Raw genomic sequence first — 17,356 nt, 5'->3', positions numbered from 1 at the left:
ATGCACACAATGCAGCGGGTCAGTGATTATCTGTACATGCGCGAGTGACAAAGGTGGTCGCGTTCCCGTGGTTAGGTTCCCGCCTTTTGTAGCCGGTGCTTTTTTTGGTTCTTTTTTTTGGGGGGGGGGCGGTGGGGATGGCGGTGAAAACATTTATTAAGAATGAACAGGAGGTATGTTTGTATCAGCCCGTAAGGAACCGATCCTTACAAACACTAGGTGAAGGTCCTTAGTATATGGGACTCCAGTGGCGGCGGCCGCCGCCCGGGCCCGCCCGACTAAGGCTTCTTGGGCCTGTAAGTCATGGCAGCCGAGCAGGGTCGCCTCCCAGTCCTCCCGGGTTGGGTTGGGGATGGGGGAATAGCGGGGTTGGAGGGGCAGGCCCACACCATGTGATAGGTGTCAGAAGACATTGCACTACAGTGTAGGCAGGAGGAAAGGAAATGGCGCAGTATCTGTCTCAAATATCTCGGTGGACACCTGAACCATGCTGTAAGGGAAGGGAGGAAGTGAAATAAGATGGGAAGAAAGGAGTTCATCACCTGTGGATCTTTAACGTGCACTGACATCGCACAGCACATGGACGCCTTTTTGCGTTTCGCCTCTTTCGCTACCGTGAAAGAACAGTTGGCAATCTACGCCCATGATGTTGTATTCGTTTCTTTGCCTCTTGACCTCTACCCATTCGCGCAGTCTGAACTTTCCTCGTTTTAAGGCGACGTACCCTGAGTCGCCGTCGAGAGTCAGCGCACAGGCAGTGGTCAGGGCGGTGACATGCTCGACCGGCTGGGCGGACGACCGGCAGCGCTTCCCGACCGCGCCTGGGGCAATGGCAAGAGTGACGGCTTGCGCCCCCGCCACAGATGCCGATGCTGGTAGAAGTCCGAGATCTCGGGCATGGGGAACTTGCTGCGTCGATATCGGGGAAAAAAAACATTAGTTGGTTGGTTTATGGGGTTTAACGTCCCAAAGCGACTAAGGCTATGAGAGACGCCGTAGTGGAGGGCTCCGGAAATTTCGACCACCTGGGGTTCTTTAACGTGCACTGACATCGCACAGTACACGGGCCTCGAATTTCTCCTCCAAAGAAATTCAACCGCCGCGGCCGGGATCGAACCCGCGCCTTTCGGGTCAGCAGCCGAGCACCATAACCACTGAGCCACCGCGGCGGCAAAAAAAAACAAACATTAGCGAACGCATCAAGAAGCGCCGTATATTTGTTCGTTAAGCCTCGCAATACCTCGCTCTGTAAGACCTCATAATTTCAAAAGAAAAAAAAATCAGGGGGCACTTTGGCTCTCTAAAGTGCTGCAAGGCGAAAGTCTTTCCTGGCGCACTGTTTGGCATTGACTGCGAGAATGTTTGTGCTATACTAGTTATTTATTTGACTACACACTTTGACTACACATTACAACTACACACTTTAACTGACAGCTCCTTTAGCACGACTCTCTCTGCTTCGATGAGTTCGGTTGCATCCATAACTGTTCGCAGTAATCAGGTATGTAATGTGGTCACCCACGGACGCCTTACGCCCCTGTCGGAGCCGACGACAACTATTTTATTAGTTGTCGTCTGCTCCAAAAGGGGGCGTCAGGCATCCACGGGTGACCTCATTACTGCGAATCCGTGCGCTTTGACGTCATAACCATTTCGACCAATCGAAAAGCGTGACACCTCTGCTGACAACATTCTGTCGACAACGATGAGGCATTAAAGGCTTTCGCCTTATATATATTCTATATCACATGTTCACCGCTTCCGGTGCGGAGAAGCGATAGGCAGCCGAAACGAACAGAAACATCGAAGCATGCTCGGCTCTCTGGGTCTCAAAACGGCCCAATACTACATGCATGCACTGGAGATTTAGGTGGAAGCTGAGAGGCCATCGCGATGTTTGTGACACCAAGATGACTTCTCCGGATCGTGAAATCGGTGTTGCTACCATGAATTGCGGCGCAACCATCGAGATAACTTAATGAGGTCATCGTAAATGTTTATCACCCAAGAATGCGCCCCCTCCCCGATCGAGAAATCGGTGTTGTCACCATCAACGTTGTTCTAGTAACGTTGGTCACCATGAGCTACGGCGCAACCATCGAGATAACTTAAAGGGGCCCAGAAACACAATCTTAGTTAACTGTTTTGCCTGTTGATTGCATACAGTGAGTTATAATGGTGCTATTAGCGTCGGTAATACCGCGTACATTCCGTTTTTTAATATTTTAATGTCCTCCCAAAAACAACTTCATGGCTCTGATGATGTCGCCACACAGTGGCGGGTTTTTAGCAGCGGATATGACATCACCTGGCGCGAGCTTGATGACCGGACAAACAGTAAATACCCTGCAAATTGTGTGAATAAATAGAGACACATTTTGTCACCTGTCTGCGTTTTATATTAGATCAACAAAAACAATTTGTTTGTCTTAGATAAAAGCCCTGCAAAGCAAGTAAAATAAAAATACACCACCAGGGGCGCTCTGGCATGGAAACCACGCTGCCAGTCTCACAGAGAGCAGGCAACCATGGAGTACAAACTTCCGCAACGTGCTCTGGCTGGCTGTTTTGATTGGTTGCGCCAGGTACCGTCATTGGGAGAGCGAAATAGGAGTGGGAAGCCCCGCCAAAATCGAGTTGAGGGCAGCGTTTTGTTTGCTTGTATTTTGAAATTTCTTCACTGAATAACTCCCGTTCCTGTGCATCGATTCCTGTAATTCTTTTTAAGTCAGCATCTGTGTGACATAAAGAACCCACCTGAAGTATAGCCGGTATTCCCCCAGGCAGTGTTTCGCAGCCCCTTTAAGAGGTCATCGTAAATGTTTGTGACCCAAGATGGCGCCCCCTCCCCGATCGAGAAATTGGTGTCACCATGAACTACGACGCAACCACAGGGATAACTTAGCTGGGAGGCCATCGCACACACTCTTCACTGATTCCAAAGATTCAACGGGGACAGGAATCTGAACTCATCTTTTCACAGCGGGAACTCGGTCTACACGTTCCGAGCATTCTTAGAAGCTTCTAATTATTGTCTTGTGTGGCCGATTTCCCCAATTTAAATCGGATTAAACGTCCCGGCTCCCGCCTTTTTTTGAACTCGCCGCACACGGTAGGAGTAGTCAACCAACCTTTCATCTAGTCCCGTGGCGGCTTGCCGCTCTGCCATCGGCGGAGTGATACGTAGTGATCGGTGAAATCAAAGAGTCTACGAGTATTTTTATTTCCGTGGGCCTAATTTTCAGCTATGTAGCCTCTCACTAGACCTATTTATTCACGGAGACCTGAAAACAAAATAAAAGTGAAAGCAAAGCCGCCACGCGACTGCCTGAAAGGCACTCCATGCGTTGGTCGACTCCTCCCACCGTATGCGGGGAATGAAAAAAAAAGGCGGGAGCCGGATGTTAATTCGATTTAAATTAGGGAAGTCGGCCGCACAGGGCAATAATTCCAAGTTTCTAATAATGCTCGAAACGTGTTGATCGAGTTCCCGCGGTTAAAATACGAGTTCAGATTCCTCTTTAGTGCGCCTTTAAGTTACGGCTCAGAACGCAGACGACTCTTTAGTGCGCCTTTAAGTTACGGCTCAGAACGCAGACGCCTTTTTAGTGCGCCTTTAAGTTAAGGCTCAGAACGCAGACGACTCTTTAGTGCGCCTTTAAGTTACGGCTCAGAACGCAGACGATGACACGAGACGAAGGCACGATGAACGCTGCCGTATAAACATCTCTTATCCTCGTCAGCGTTGTGAGCTGTTAACTTCAGGATGGAAAAGGGATGAGCCCAAGCTGCTGTTCCGACACTCACATGCTGCCGAATTTGCGGTCGATGACGATGAAGGCTAGGCCGAGTGCGACGCACAGGCATCCGACGCAGACGTAGGCGATCGCGATGAACGGGTTGCGGGATCCCATCCACGACGCGTTGGACAGGATGAGACGCTTGGTGCCGCCAAACACCGTCACCGGGTAGCCTGGTCGAGTGTGCGCTCAGGAAAGCAATCGTCCAAGACGATGACGCCATGTATCTTCAGATAAGTTATACCCCGGGGCACGAATTCGTAAAGGTGGTTCGACGGTGTTCAATCAATCAATTAATTAATCAATCAATCAATCAATCACCTCCAGCAGCACAGCTAGTCGGCCCACTATTGGAAATGTAGTGCCAAAGGCCGGTCCTACAAATGACCATACCATTATAGAAATGGTCTTTAGGCAGTCTATAGACATCTTATTGACTCTATGGACTTCCTATAGACATTGCTTTTTGTCTATTCATACTCTATAGTATGTCTATAGACAAAAGTCTACTAAAAGTGTACGGCCATAAATCAATAGATTGTCTATAGACTGTCTATGGCATTTGTATTTCCTATAGACTGTTCTCTAGGATTTGTCTATCGACAGTCTGTAGACTTAACAGACAGAAGTCTATAGACACTCTGCAAAGACTGACTAAAACTTTTTAGGGTGACATCAACCATTTCCAATATTTGGCCATTTACCTGTGGTGGTTGGGACTCAGTCAATCGATCGACCGATCAATCAATCCGTAAACAAATAACTAAATAAATAAATCCATTCAATCAATCAATCAATCAATCAATCAATCAGTATTTGTTTCGCCCGAACACAAGGGAGAGGACATAGAACAAAAAGCTCCGATGAGCTTGACTGGGTTCTGGGCCCAATGGAAAAAAAAGTACGATTGCAGCGGCTCAAACGTTCTGTAAAGCAAGACAGACTCAAGTATTCTATGTCTATCCGCTATCTGCCTACATCACTCTCTCTCCAGACATTACTTACCCTGCCCGATAGTTCAGCAGTTGGTATTTTTGCTGAAGAATTTAGTAGGAGACAGCATACACCGGATGCGCCCCGTTGCTTCACCTCGATGAAGCAATATAGCCGGATACAACTCCTGAAGAAAAACGGCAAATGTTTCTCAAGAGAGGGCTTCCAGCCAATAGCTCCGAACGACTGTCATGACGTCGTGGTTAATCCGTGGTTAATCCTCTGTAGTCTTATAGATTATTCCGCTGCTGAGCTAGTGAACCGTATATTAACCAGGGATCAACCGCGACGTCACAAACATCACACGACGCCATTGGTTGCCACTTTATTCTTGAGTTGTACCCGACTAAAGCACTAGAGCTGGGAAAGTTGGTAATAGTTCACTGTGGCAAGTACAGCTCAAGGCGGACGGAAGACAAAAAGTGTCTTCCACCCGTTTCGCGCTGTACTACGCACGATACCTATAGAGTACATTAAGCGTGCCGTTGTCAGCTCTGCCGGTAATTCTGAGCATTTTACCACGCGGCTGGAACCAAATGGAATCCGATTTGTTCCACTTGGTTGTAACCCCAAATGCGTTTCTCTTGGTTCCAGCCGACCTTCTTCGGTCATGGGTGTTATCATGCAGTTCTCTGGCAAGGATACGGTAGTGGATCTCGAGGAAGTACTCCCCTCGGGGCACCACCCTGGCGAACTCGTTGTTGCCGGCGACGCGGCCGTAAAGCTTGCGCAAAGAAGGGAGCGCCGCGGTTCGCATCCACACGATGAATGCCTCGTTCTGCAGGCCGCCCGGCATCTGGTCCACTGGTATGTGCCAGTTGGGAGGCTTAATCGTACCCGTCAGGTTCTTGTCTGCGAGGACAGAGAGAGAGTCAGCGCGGACTGTATTCTATGCATTTAGATGCACGAACAGTCGTCCAGCTTGCCATAGCTGGCATAGTAGGATACAATTCAAGAAAGAAACGGCAGGCGCCCCTCAAAGAGCCCCTCCAGCCAGTGGCGTGGAACGATTCGCCCTCTTGACCGATTATCCCCCTCTCCACCGTGACCGATAGTCTTTGACTTGCTAGCATGAAATCGTAGGGGGCGGCAGATGAAGGGGGATAAACGGCTGACTAAGTGGCAGACACCCCTCAAAAGACGTCCTCCATACAATGGCGTCGGCCAACTTTCCTGAGGCCCTGGTTATAATCCGATCAGGATCAACCGGGGCGCCATGACAGCCGGTTGAGGGCACTGGCTGGAGCGTAGAAAGCTGGGCTAGTTGGTTACTAGTACTATTGTGGCTAAAATGACACAGACGAAGGTAGACGAGACCGGCGTTCGTCCTGCCTCGTCTACCTTCGTCCGTGTCTTCTTTAGCCGCTGGAATGGCTCACAGTAGTATTGGCTGGAGGGTGTCTTTTGAGGGGCGCCTGTCGCTTTGTTCTTGAGTTGTATCCGACTATGGTACTGTCCCAGATAAGGACGAATCTGAACGTAACTGTCGCAAATACCGAGGCGGCATACTAGAAAGCTAGCTCGCTTGGTCGGTGCATTAGGCGGCTTGTTGTGACCAGCAACACCCAATACGCATTCCGGGGCTTACATCGCTAGAAGGGTATGACCACGGCGGTGCTGGAAATATATTTTACTTGAAATATCAAAGGAGTGTGTCTATGTATCTATAGAATACCAGAAAAAAAAACAGGACATTAATGACGGAGGCAGTAGTGTCTATGAACTGGTCATCCTGGGGGTAAAGAAAGAGGAAGAAAGCCATACAGTCAACGTAAAAAAGCAGTAGGGTTTTGGCGTAGTTAAACCGAGAAGACTTGCGAAAGCATGTGTTCATTCTTGGCCTCCTCTTTCTGGCATCTGCACGGGCACGCAACCGCGTTTCTCGCTCTTCATATTCGCACCCTCTTTACACTCGGCGGCAACTGGCACGACGCCCTCCTCTCATTGGCTACAGATGGCGCAACGCTCTTCCAACCTTACCTGAGGTTCCTCCTATTGGCTACAGATGGCGCGACACTCCTCCGAACTAACCCCGGCTTACACGAGTAACTACGAGCTTCACACAAGATTTTTGGTTAGGACCGCGTTATGTAGTGCTTTCGCACTTAAAGGTAGAAACGACTGATGAGGATCAGGCAATTGCACATGTGTTGAAATACTGTGGGAAAATTCTGCTGGAAACAATGGCCACCCTCTTATGCCTCACGACCTCGAACATACCAGAATTTTGGGAGAACGCTAACATTATCTTAATCCGTAAGAAAGGGGACGTCGAGGACTTGAAAACTACAAGCCGATCAGCTTACTCACAGCTTACGCACAGCTTACTCACAGCTCCCGGTGAAACCGTTCATGAGCCAAGAAATGCTTCGAATAAAAAAAGAGGGGACACTTAAGCTCCGTCTTAAGAATATGACTCGACAGAGTAATGGGTTAATTCTCATACATGCAGAACTGGTTACTCTACATTCATATAGAGCCGCCGCGGTGGCTCAGCGGTTATGGTGCTCGGCTGCTGACCCGAAGGACGCGGGTTCGATCCCGGCCGCGGCGGCTAGAATTTCTTTGGAGGAGAAATTCTAGAGGCCCGTGTACTGTGCGATGTCAGTGCACGTTAAAGAACCCCAGGTGGTCGAAATTTCCGGAGCCCTCCACTACGGCGTCTCTCATAGCCTTAGTCGCTTTGGGACGTTAAACCCCATAAACTAAACTAAACTAATCTACATTCATAGACCCTTGGGAGTCCTCATACTACTCCTGGCGCCGTGGTGCAGCGATTAAGGGATGTGCCACTGCCCTGCGATGGCAGGTGCTCCCAGCGGTGTGCCTTGTGCGACCCAGGTTGCTCTTCCCGAGCGACCAATGATTAATTTAACTGCCACCTGCCATGGTGGGCAGTTTGCTCACAATCCAGTAGGCAGCTCTCCCGAAGGTCAAGTTGCACATACGGCGATACCCGGCTTTACCTAGTAGAATGAACTATAGCTCCAAAAACTGAATTTAAGCGAAGATTTTTATCCCAGTGAACACAGAAAGAGGCAGGAACAGGCGCCGCAGAGAGTTTCGTACTTATCGGGTTCCTGAACTTCCGCTCTCGGTCCGAGGGCCAAGAGATGTTGACGGACGATAGCTCCACGTCGCGATAGTTGCCGGGACCCATCTTGTACCTGATCTTAAACGAATCTGCAAGCACGAACATTGAAGATACTTAGCGATAGAAATAACCTGTCGCTGCGCCCATTTCGCACAGCTGCCAGCTAGGAGCGGAAAATAAAATCTCTTGTAGTTCGTCATCTATGACGTAACAAGCGCTTAAATGATCTGCTGTAGAGCACTCTGCCCTATGCTGGCATTTGTCACGTTAACATGGAAGGAAAGCGAGGTATGCTTTCTATTGCGTGTTATGTATGCAACGTCAATGCATTATCAAAATGTGTTATCAACTGAACAAAGGACCGAGTTGCCAGCTAAACTTTGCTATTTCTTTCTTTTGCAACTCTTGGTTGACTCTAGCCTCCTACATTACAAAGCAAACCAGAAGGACATACGTCCAAGATCTTCCCGTTCAAGTCGAAGCACTGCTTGGGTTATGTTTTAATTTACCTGTCGGATTGCTTTATTTATCCAGTTTCATTGTTGCATCTGTTTCAATAATTGTGTTGTCGCGGTATTGCGACGGTTATCAGTCAGGTCGGAGATCTAGTAGTACCGAGTTCATTTGACTGCCCACAGGCGTCGCGACAGTCTAGTAACCGCAGAGTTTTAGCCGAATGAGGGTCACTGTATAGTAACTATGCGATGGTAACGACAACTGGTGGCAGAGAGAGTAGAGAGAGAAGAAAATGGTCACCGTTGAAGAGGCTGTTGGCGATGGCGCCGCAAGGAAACACGGTGTAGCCAGTCTTGCGGTCCTCGTCGTACGGCTTGCACGCGAAGCGCGCGCTGTGCGGGTTGCCCAGCAGCTGCTTGTCGTCACGTGACTGGACGTAGAAGCGGAAGTTCTGGTAGAAGCTGGTCAGGCCGTAGTACACGTTCACCGTTTGCTGCAGTAAGCGAGGTAAGAAATTGACGAATACCGCAGACTATTTGCCGACGTTGTTGAAGAGCAAGCAGTGCTTGCTTCACCTTCTTCAATGCATCCTTTTAAAAAACCGAAACCTTTTTCGTCTAAGGCCGGTGCTCGCGCTACTTTCCTTTCTTCAGTATGAATTTGGCTGCACTAGTACCAGTACTCGGTGAGCTTGTATATAGAACGGCAGCACGGGAGAACTTGTACCGGCTTTGCAGTGTAACGTGCACGACGTATAGTGCGCCTTGTACTCTGAACAATGCACAATCTGCAGTGTTCCTTGTGACATGTGCATTGTACTTTGTACCCGATGCCCGTTGTGCAGTGTGGAGTGACAACGCGCCGTGTGCGGTGTATATAGAACAAGTATCATGGGCAGTGTACCTTATCCAGTGGGCGATACCTTCGTAGGGCGCCGTGAACCCAATTTGGAGTGTAAACTACTGTGTGGTATGGACCTTGTACAGCGTATTAGGTATAGTAGTGTAGCTCTTACAGTGTATCCCTTTTCAAACCTAGCTCGGCATTTGCGGCGTATATATGCACTATAAAAAAAGGCCTAAAAAAGAAGTAAATAAAAGCTAGTACACTCCTTTTTATGAAATAGACTGTGCTAGAGGTTGCTTACTCCCTTTTTAGTCCTTTCTAAAGGGAGTAAGCAACCTATAGACTCCTTTTTATGAAAGGGAATGCGCTAGAGGCACCTCACTCCGTTTTTACTCCCGTATAGGCGCATTCTAGTTGAGAGTGTACCACCGGCGGGTGTGCACTCACACGGAAGTCCTCGGGGAGCGTGATGATTTCGTAGCACACGCAGCTCTTGCTGGGCTCCCTGGCGATCACCGCGGCGCAGGTCCTGTTGGTGTTCACCTGCTTGCACTCGGTGTAGTCGAACTGGTACTCCTGCAGCCGGCTGGTGGTGAGGAAGACGGCCACGCCCACCGGCACGAAGATGAAGCCGGCCAGCAGGAAGGGTAGCGCCGCGTTGCCGGCGTTGAACACGGGCGACCAGCCGGGCAGCTTCTGCTGCCAGAAGGGCCGGTCTGCACAACACGTAGAAGGGAGTAAAAAGAAAAGGAGTTTACAGAACACCCGGTCCCGGATAAACAAATAATCCGAAAGTACTCCGTCTCGAGCTAGTGGGTGCCAGAATGACCACTCTCTGCATGGAAGGGGTGTAAAAAGGGAGTTTACATAACACCCGATCCCGGATTAACAAATAATCCCAAAGTACTCTGTCCCGAGGTGGTCGGTTCCAACTTTAAAGATGCACTATTTTGAAACATTCGTAAATTATATAATGCTTGGAGAGCTTTAAATATGAATTCTACATCCCACAATTTTCTTGTAACTCCAAAGCCGCTTCTGCACGCAGTGCAAAACAAGAAATATAAAGGACCCTCTGACATCAATGCAAGAAGGTAAAGTGAGCCAAGCCTTCGAGGGTCTTCTTTATACTTACGAAGTCGCATATCCAACGAAGCTGACGCAAGCTAATGCTTACCTAAGCGTGAAGGCAGTGAAAAATTGCCCGTGTTCATGCGGCGTAAATAATTCTCAGCGGGTTTTTTTTTTACACCTGGACCCGCAGTGCATGAGTACCATAAGGAAGCAGCACTGGCGCGCTTGGAAGAAATATATATTCCTTGCAACGGTGGTTACGTAATACCTTTCAGGGCTTTAAAAGGGCTCTTCATCTTGCTTCGGCAACACTGCGCAGCACGAGGCCGTCTTGTTCCGTTTCCCCGCACCCAACTTGCAGCGTTCGTGAATAGTGTGCTTTGTTTTGTGTTGTTTTTGAGGCAACGCAGAAACCACGAAGGCTGCCGTCCGCAAACGGGGGGTGGTCATGAAAAGTGTGGATAATTTTGTACTTTAAGGTTAAACAAGATGTGCGGTAGACAGACATCGATTCGCGCTGGTTCCCTTAACTGAAACACTGGCGCGTTCCAGAATCCTTTAAGAACCACGACGGCCTGAAGTGCCTGGAAACAGGAAGTAAGCATTTAAAAATATATAAAACAATTCTTTTGAGGGTGTTTTGCAACTCTTATGGGAGGGCATCGGAAGAAACACAAGATAAAGAAAGCAAACTAAGAGGTGGTGTCCTCTGCGGCATGCAAATTCAAAAATGAAAAGGCCCTATTCAGCGATTTTCAACTTCGTAAGGCGCTTTCGGTCCCTGCAAACCCACGCCAAAAGAAACGAGTAGGCCCTACGATGCAAATACGCTCTCAAGGCTTTGACGAAGTTATCTCCGTTTCAGTTGGGAGCGCAGCTCTCGTTCCTCAGCTGTCCTTTCAATTCGACCCGTATATTGAGTAGTGTTGGTTGCAGTCCTCTGAGGGCGTTATATTCTGAACACGCAGATGGCTATGGCGCTGAGGTTTCTTGTCTAAATCGGTTGTGTTTGTGATAAGCCATTTAAATAGGCACTTGGAAACAGGCGCGCGACGCCTGGACTTTTGAATGCAAATATTTTGACAGGTCGAGACGCGGGCTAGACAGAAAACCAGCACGGCGAGAAGTTTCGTAAAGAAAACTTAACGTTTCGGGGTCGGTTTTCTCTCAAGGGGTGTCACGGTAGGGACGAGAGACGCGTTTTTAAACCTTAGTCTGTTCTGGGAAAGTCTGGGAAAGGGTTCGTCGCCGTGTGAGACACTTGAGTGGGGGTAGTTGAGAGACACGTGCACACACACGTACAGGGTCGGTCAAAAGTTCCCAGACCAAAAGGTCTGTTTTCGAGCGCTATAGTCGGGCAGTTACGACACCCCTGTAGCCCCAAATCTCTACAGATGATAGCGGAAGAATCATTATAACCTCTGAGAATCTTGATACTTTCATTTCTATCATACGTGAAAGAATATGCCACAGAAAACCAGATCCTGTGGCCTGGGTACGTTTGACCAACCCTGTACGTCTACGCACAACACGGCCTTCGCAACGAGGCAAGGTTCTTTCCCCGTTATCCTGCGACATGTACGGATGGCGAGCACAGTGACCGTGATGACGCAACCTCGTGTCTTTCGATACTATCGAGACTTTTTAGCACGAGAACCGAGAGAACTTCGCAGGTGCTACGAAAGCGCACGTCGTAGATTAAGAGGTCCTGCAAACAAAGACGCAGGAGCACCTCAATGACTTCTTACACGCGGACCAGTGTTCACGTTAACGGTGATCACCCCTGTATGCGTACATGGCGCTCGCGACGCGGCAAGGTTTCTTCCGCCACCCCACCGCGAATATACATCGGGCGCATCCTCTGGACCTGTGACAGTCAAAACTTACCTTCTTTTTGATGCAGCAGTACATTCTAGGGAAACTTCCGTTTCACCTAGTTGCTTGTGGCAAGACGTAATGTGCGTAAAAGCGTACTCCGTCTTTTCGCCCCACTATGCGTGTGCGCAAATTATGTCTTACATTATATTGATTTCGCGTACAATGTTTGTCCACTTTTGTATGCGCACTTCTGGTCAGCTTTACTGTGCATGCCCTGAAGAGCTCACTTCAACAACAAACCGTGACAAAGTTCACCTTAGTAACGGTGAAGGCCACCCCCCTCTTTAAAAGCGTACTCCAAATACATGACCCCGCATAGTGTACAGCGCATTTCTGCATCCGTATGTAGAAGGCTAGGTTATTAATTTATCCACCTCAGCATACTCTACAGTTGTCCCTGGCCTCTGATGGTTTCGTTTTTACTTCATGGGGGCAATTACAACCGCGTTCGATGAGATTAATGGGACGCCCTGAGGCTTCGACCACCATTAGTCAACACAAGCTATTAGGTCTTATTTGGCAAAATCGGCCATTCGAGTGCCGAAATGTTGCGACGTGGACCGAAAATTAACAATGGCTGACGAGTGAGCACAGCCTTTGCCAAAAACAAGCAGCCCAACGAGTTTTCTTTCGTGCCATCCGGTGAGCCTAATTTAGCGTCGCCAGAGTTCCATATCTCTCGAATGGGAGAGACAGTCTAGCCATCAACAACCTTCTTATGTAGGCAACCATGGCCAGAGCCAGGGGCAATGCGTGAGTGCTGTGGTAGTGTGTGTGGTGTTGATGTGTGATCCGTGCTAGCACTCTCAATACGAAATGCGAAGTACGTACGCGTCATACTGTAATGCCTGTCTTGAATAAGGACATGAATCTAAAGCTGAGGACTTTCACAGGAGCTGTACCCTCAGGAGCAGCAGTGAACGGCTTAGAGTTCAGATGCAAAGCCTCTGGGCTGTCCATCTTTCATAATCGCTGGACAAGAGTTCAGTTGGGTCGCTCACAGTAAGCCACAATGCATCGCGATTAAGTAAAAAATTCAGGGGGCACTTTGGCTCTCTAAAGTGCTGCAAGGCGAAAGGCTGTCCTGGCGCACCGTTTGGCATTGGCTGCTAGACTGTGCTCTACTAGTGCTTTATTTGACTACACACTTTGACTACACATTACAACTGCACGCTTTAACTGCCGACTTTGACTGCTTCTTTAGCACGACTCTCTCTCTGCTTCGATGAGTTCGGTGGTATCCATGGCTCTGTTCGCAGTAAAGGGGTATGTAACATGGTCACCCACGGACGCCTTACGCCCCCTGTCGGAGCGGACGACAACTATTTTATTATGACAACAAAAAATAACTGCGCAAAAGGACGGGACAAGAGAAAGAGAACCACACGGGACAAACGCAGTGTTTGTCCCGAGTGGTTCTCTTTCTCTTGTCCCGTCCTTTTACGAAGTTATTTTTCTTCTCATAATGTCATACCAACTAGCCCCTCACCGCACTTTTCTATTTTATTAGTTGTCGTGTGCTCCAAAAGGGGGCGTCAGGCATTCATGGGTGACCTCATTACTTCGAATCCGCGCACTCTGACGTCATGACCATTTCGTCTAACCGAAAAGCGGAACACTTCTGCTGACAACCTTCTGTCGACAACAATGAGGCATTGAAGGCTTTCGCTTTAAAACGTAACTAGTGTTCCAGTAAACGCAGCGCGGAAAGACGTTTCAGTACTCCTCCATTCCCGTAGTGGTGGGCGTCAGCATGGCTATATGTCTTGCCGAGACTGGTCTCCGTCTAACGGCTAGCGCCGCCCCACTGCCTGATGCCTGCTAGAAATACAACAGAGAACACCGAGCTCGCCCCGACTGTCGCGCGCTGCATAAGCGGGTTGTTTGGCTCACCGATGGGCCTGTGGGACTTCGGAGCGGCGTTTTCCATGCCTCAGTCTCTGGGTCGACACTGCAGCGGCGCTCAAGGTCCGTTCTCTTCCGAGAGTTCTCCTCTTCTTCTAGGCGCGCGGGAAAAACGCGTGGTGCACGCCTCGCAAGGCTTGTATCACTTTCTTCTTCCTCAATGGCAGAGGAGACGCAAACTACGGGGGTGAATGTTTTTACAAATGAAAAACGCTGCTGGGCATTACGCTGCCAATACGGACGAAGATGATGATGATGAATTTTTATGGCGCAAGGTCATCTGTGGCCATTAAGCCTGAGGACATCATCATCATCATCATCATCTGTGGCCAAAGTGCGCCATGGCCCAAGGTATTTTCTTCTACTCAAGCAATGTGGAGTCAAAGACTCATTTTCCAAGCATTTAACCCTATAGAAGCCGAGCACCAGACCAGGGGAAAGTATCACCGGTAGTACTCTTCGAAAAGTAAGAAAGGAAATGTCGTGTCTTGCTAAGGGAAACGACACTGTAGCCGAGGTACAACAAGAACTCGGGTTTATTGTCAGCCGGCCGTCAGACCGCGCGTCCCGCTGGTCGACGACTGCCCGCGAAAACCAACACGCATGTGCTTATATCGAGATACAGACAGGCAAGGGGGCGGTGCCCAAATACCGGCACGTGGCCGTGAGTTGGCCGTTTGCTTATCGTGATACAAACACTACAGGAAATGTGTTAAAACAAGAACGATGCACCGAAAGGTACGGCTTCCGTCAGCGACTGATTCACACAGCGGGCCAGCGAAGAATCACGCAAGGAGGTTTTTCCCGGTATATCTTTCTTCCCTATACGCAACAGAAATCCCGCGAAAAAAACAAAAAAATTCAGCGGGCACTTCTGCTCTCTAAAGTTCTGCAAGGCGAAAGCCTTCTCTGGCGCACTGCTTCCGTTAACCTTAAGGACCAACGGTTATGTTGCTTCGCATTACATGTCCTGCCCAAGCCCATTTCTTCGCCTTGATTTCGACTAGGATGTCCGGTGTTTAACCGGTGTTTGTTCTCTCACCCACTCCGCCCGCTTCCGATCTCTTAACGTTACACCTGTCATTTTTCTTTCCATAGCTCGCTGCGTTGTCCTTAACTTAAGCTGAACCCTTTTCGTTAGCCTCCAAGTTTCTGCAATCAATGCCTCAAAGGCACTGTCCACCTCCAAGGCTTTGTTTGTAGCATAAAAACAGAAGTACAATGTGACATTAATGATAAAAACAAAGTAAATCACGTGCATCGCAACGTCGTACGCCTTCTTTATTTACAACCTTATGTAACACAACACTGGTTTGAAGAAACCGCGGAAAAAGACACAGGTGAACAGCCATAACTTGAGTGCATGCTAACGATAAAACGTGGAAACGTCCACAACATCAAAAACGATAATCTCAGCATTTGACAGAAAAGTCCACTTTTATACTGCCTTTAATATATACCATGCCAGCGAAAAAAAAAGCTGAAGCACTTTCGAGACAAACGCGTTTAAATACAAATTTTTAACGTCTCTACGCACTCATCACTGCGTATTTCATCGTTGAAACAATAAACTGACAGTGCATGCGATTGTCATAACATGTACTGGCGGGAGCAGAAGCGATAAAAGTAGCTCTTCGGGTGGACTTGACTGCCAGGCCGCTTCCCAGCAACATCTTCTTTACAGACAAAAAGGTGACCTTTTTTGTTTTGTTTAGATGTGTGGAGCGAAATTCGCCAAAAGAATTGCGAGCCATTCAACCCCGAGTGTTATGTACCACTTTTGCTCCCAACAGTGTATACAGCTCCGAGCAATATAACAGGGAACACATAGCCCGTACTGCAGAACCTCTTTAGTAAAGCGTCGAATTTGTGCAAGGACTGTGGAAGTCATGCTTCTAGATGAAAATACTGAGAACAAAAACAGACTTTGTTGATTAATCATCACCTGAATGCAGATAGAATGTTCCCTTATAAATTGTTTCTACCTTTACTTAAAACCGGAAATTTCAGAAAGTATAAATCCGGGGGTCGGCCTCCTGAAAGCCCTGCTTGCAGTAATTCTGCTTGGTTATCTGCCATTCAAGTGCATTTTTGGTGCGATATAGGTTCTTATTGCCCAAAAATAACGATGCAGAAAACAAAATATATTTATACATGCTTGTTGAGGCATTTAAAAAAGCAAAAAGCGCATGAAATGCCAGAACATACGCGCTGTATGTGAACACACAGTGGTTCGAGGATCTTTGTTTTAATGCAACGCCGCCATTAAAATAATAACACTTTTCATATACTCTGAATATCTTTCTTTCTTCTATACATGCTTTTGGTTGTGCGTGTCTGTGAAGTGATATAAAAATGTCATATATATATATAAATATATAAACGCAGCCGAGAATACTGCATTGACCCAGATGATTGATTCCATCATATCAATATCCGGCTGCACATCTTCTAATTAATTTGAATTTAAGATTATAAAATCCTTGCACTAAGAAGACCTTAGAAGCGAACCGGGAATAGGTATAATATAACAATTTCTTCCAGAATGGACGTCATTTTCAAACTTCCCGCCCTTTCGCCCTGCCATCAGCGACGCCACGCCTTAGGCTTCAGCCAGTGACCAATAAGGAACATGGGCGTGGTGTGACTTCAGCCAATGGAGAAAACCGAGAAATTCAAAAATGCAAAACAGTCAGTTTAAGAATCGTTATATTATATACCACCCCAGCAACTGTTCGGCGACCTGCCCCTATTAATGCCCGTTACTTTCTTACTTTCATGCTTTCAAATCTGTGTGCTTTTATAAGTATGCACTCATCAAAAACGGAGTAACCGTGTCAGTATTCATTCATCATGGTTAGAACCCATGTTCGTGAAATGTTTGTTAACACGGTTAGAAAAACAAGTTTGCACAATATGGGCTCGAATAACCTCTTGGTACAGCTTTGTTGTTGAGCTTTCAAGAACATTGCTGTTTTGAGCAGCAGTTAAGTGCGCTATTAAACTCGGAAACTCTCAAAAGGCAACCGCTTATTGCCGCAACATTTCTCTCTTTGGTTACAACGCTTATTTTGTAAGGAAGACATCGGTTCGCGGCAACACCTGCAAGCAAATCTACTTCTGCGGTTTGATGTTGCCATATGTACTACATTATATAATATATGTACAAATTTTATATATAACTTTCATATATAGCATCTTTTTTCGTGGCAGCTTATGCCCTTCCCTGAACTTGTGACTTGTGTTTCTGCCTCAGACCTACGCTGGGAATATTTCAATCTTCCTCGGCAGGTTTATGGCCATGAAGCGA

At 47.9% G+C, this 17,356-nt stretch overlaps 1 protein-coding gene across 1 annotated transcript; it reads right to left on the bottom strand.

The window, feature by feature from the left end:
* Positions 1-761: 761 nt before the first annotated feature.
* LOC149330535 (cell cycle control protein 50B-like) lies at positions 762-14,071 on the bottom strand. Its single transcript, XM_089559440.1, has 7 exons — positions 14,035-14,071; positions 9,637-9,905; positions 8,644-8,836; positions 7,863-7,976; positions 5,439-5,645; positions 3,808-3,973; positions 762-909 (listed from the first exon to the last, which is right to left on the bottom strand). The coding sequence occupies exons 1-7, from the start codon at positions 14,069-14,071 to the stop codon at positions 762-764; spliced, it is 1,134 nt and encodes a 377-aa protein (XP_089415566.1).
* Between the last annotated feature and the right edge of the window lie 3,285 nt (positions 14,072-17,356).

This window comes from Amblyomma mixtum, chromosome 9, assembly GCF_055824585.1.
Source record: "Amblyomma mixtum isolate Tamu chromosome 9, ASM5582458v1, whole genome shotgun sequence".
Classification (NCBI taxonomy): domain Eukaryota; kingdom Metazoa; phylum Arthropoda; class Arachnida; order Ixodida; family Ixodidae; genus Amblyomma; species Amblyomma mixtum.
The sequence above is the reverse complement of the archived record's forward strand: the minus strand, read 5'-3'. Positions and strand labels throughout refer to the sequence as shown.

Excerpts from the sequence above, each read along its gene's own strand:
- LOC149330535 (XM_089559440.1), bottom strand. The coding sequence starts at position 14,071 with ATGGAAAACGCCGCTCCGAAGTCCCACAGGCCCATCG. Across the intron at positions 8,837-9,636 it reads CGCTCCCCGAGGACTTCCGT|CAAACGGTGAACGTGTACTA; the intron begins GTGAGTGCACAC and ends CGCTTACTGCAG. Across the intron at positions 5,646-7,862 it reads GAAGTTCAGGAACCCGATAA|ACAAGAACCTGACGGGTACG; the intron begins GTACGAAACTCT and ends CTGTCCTCGCAG.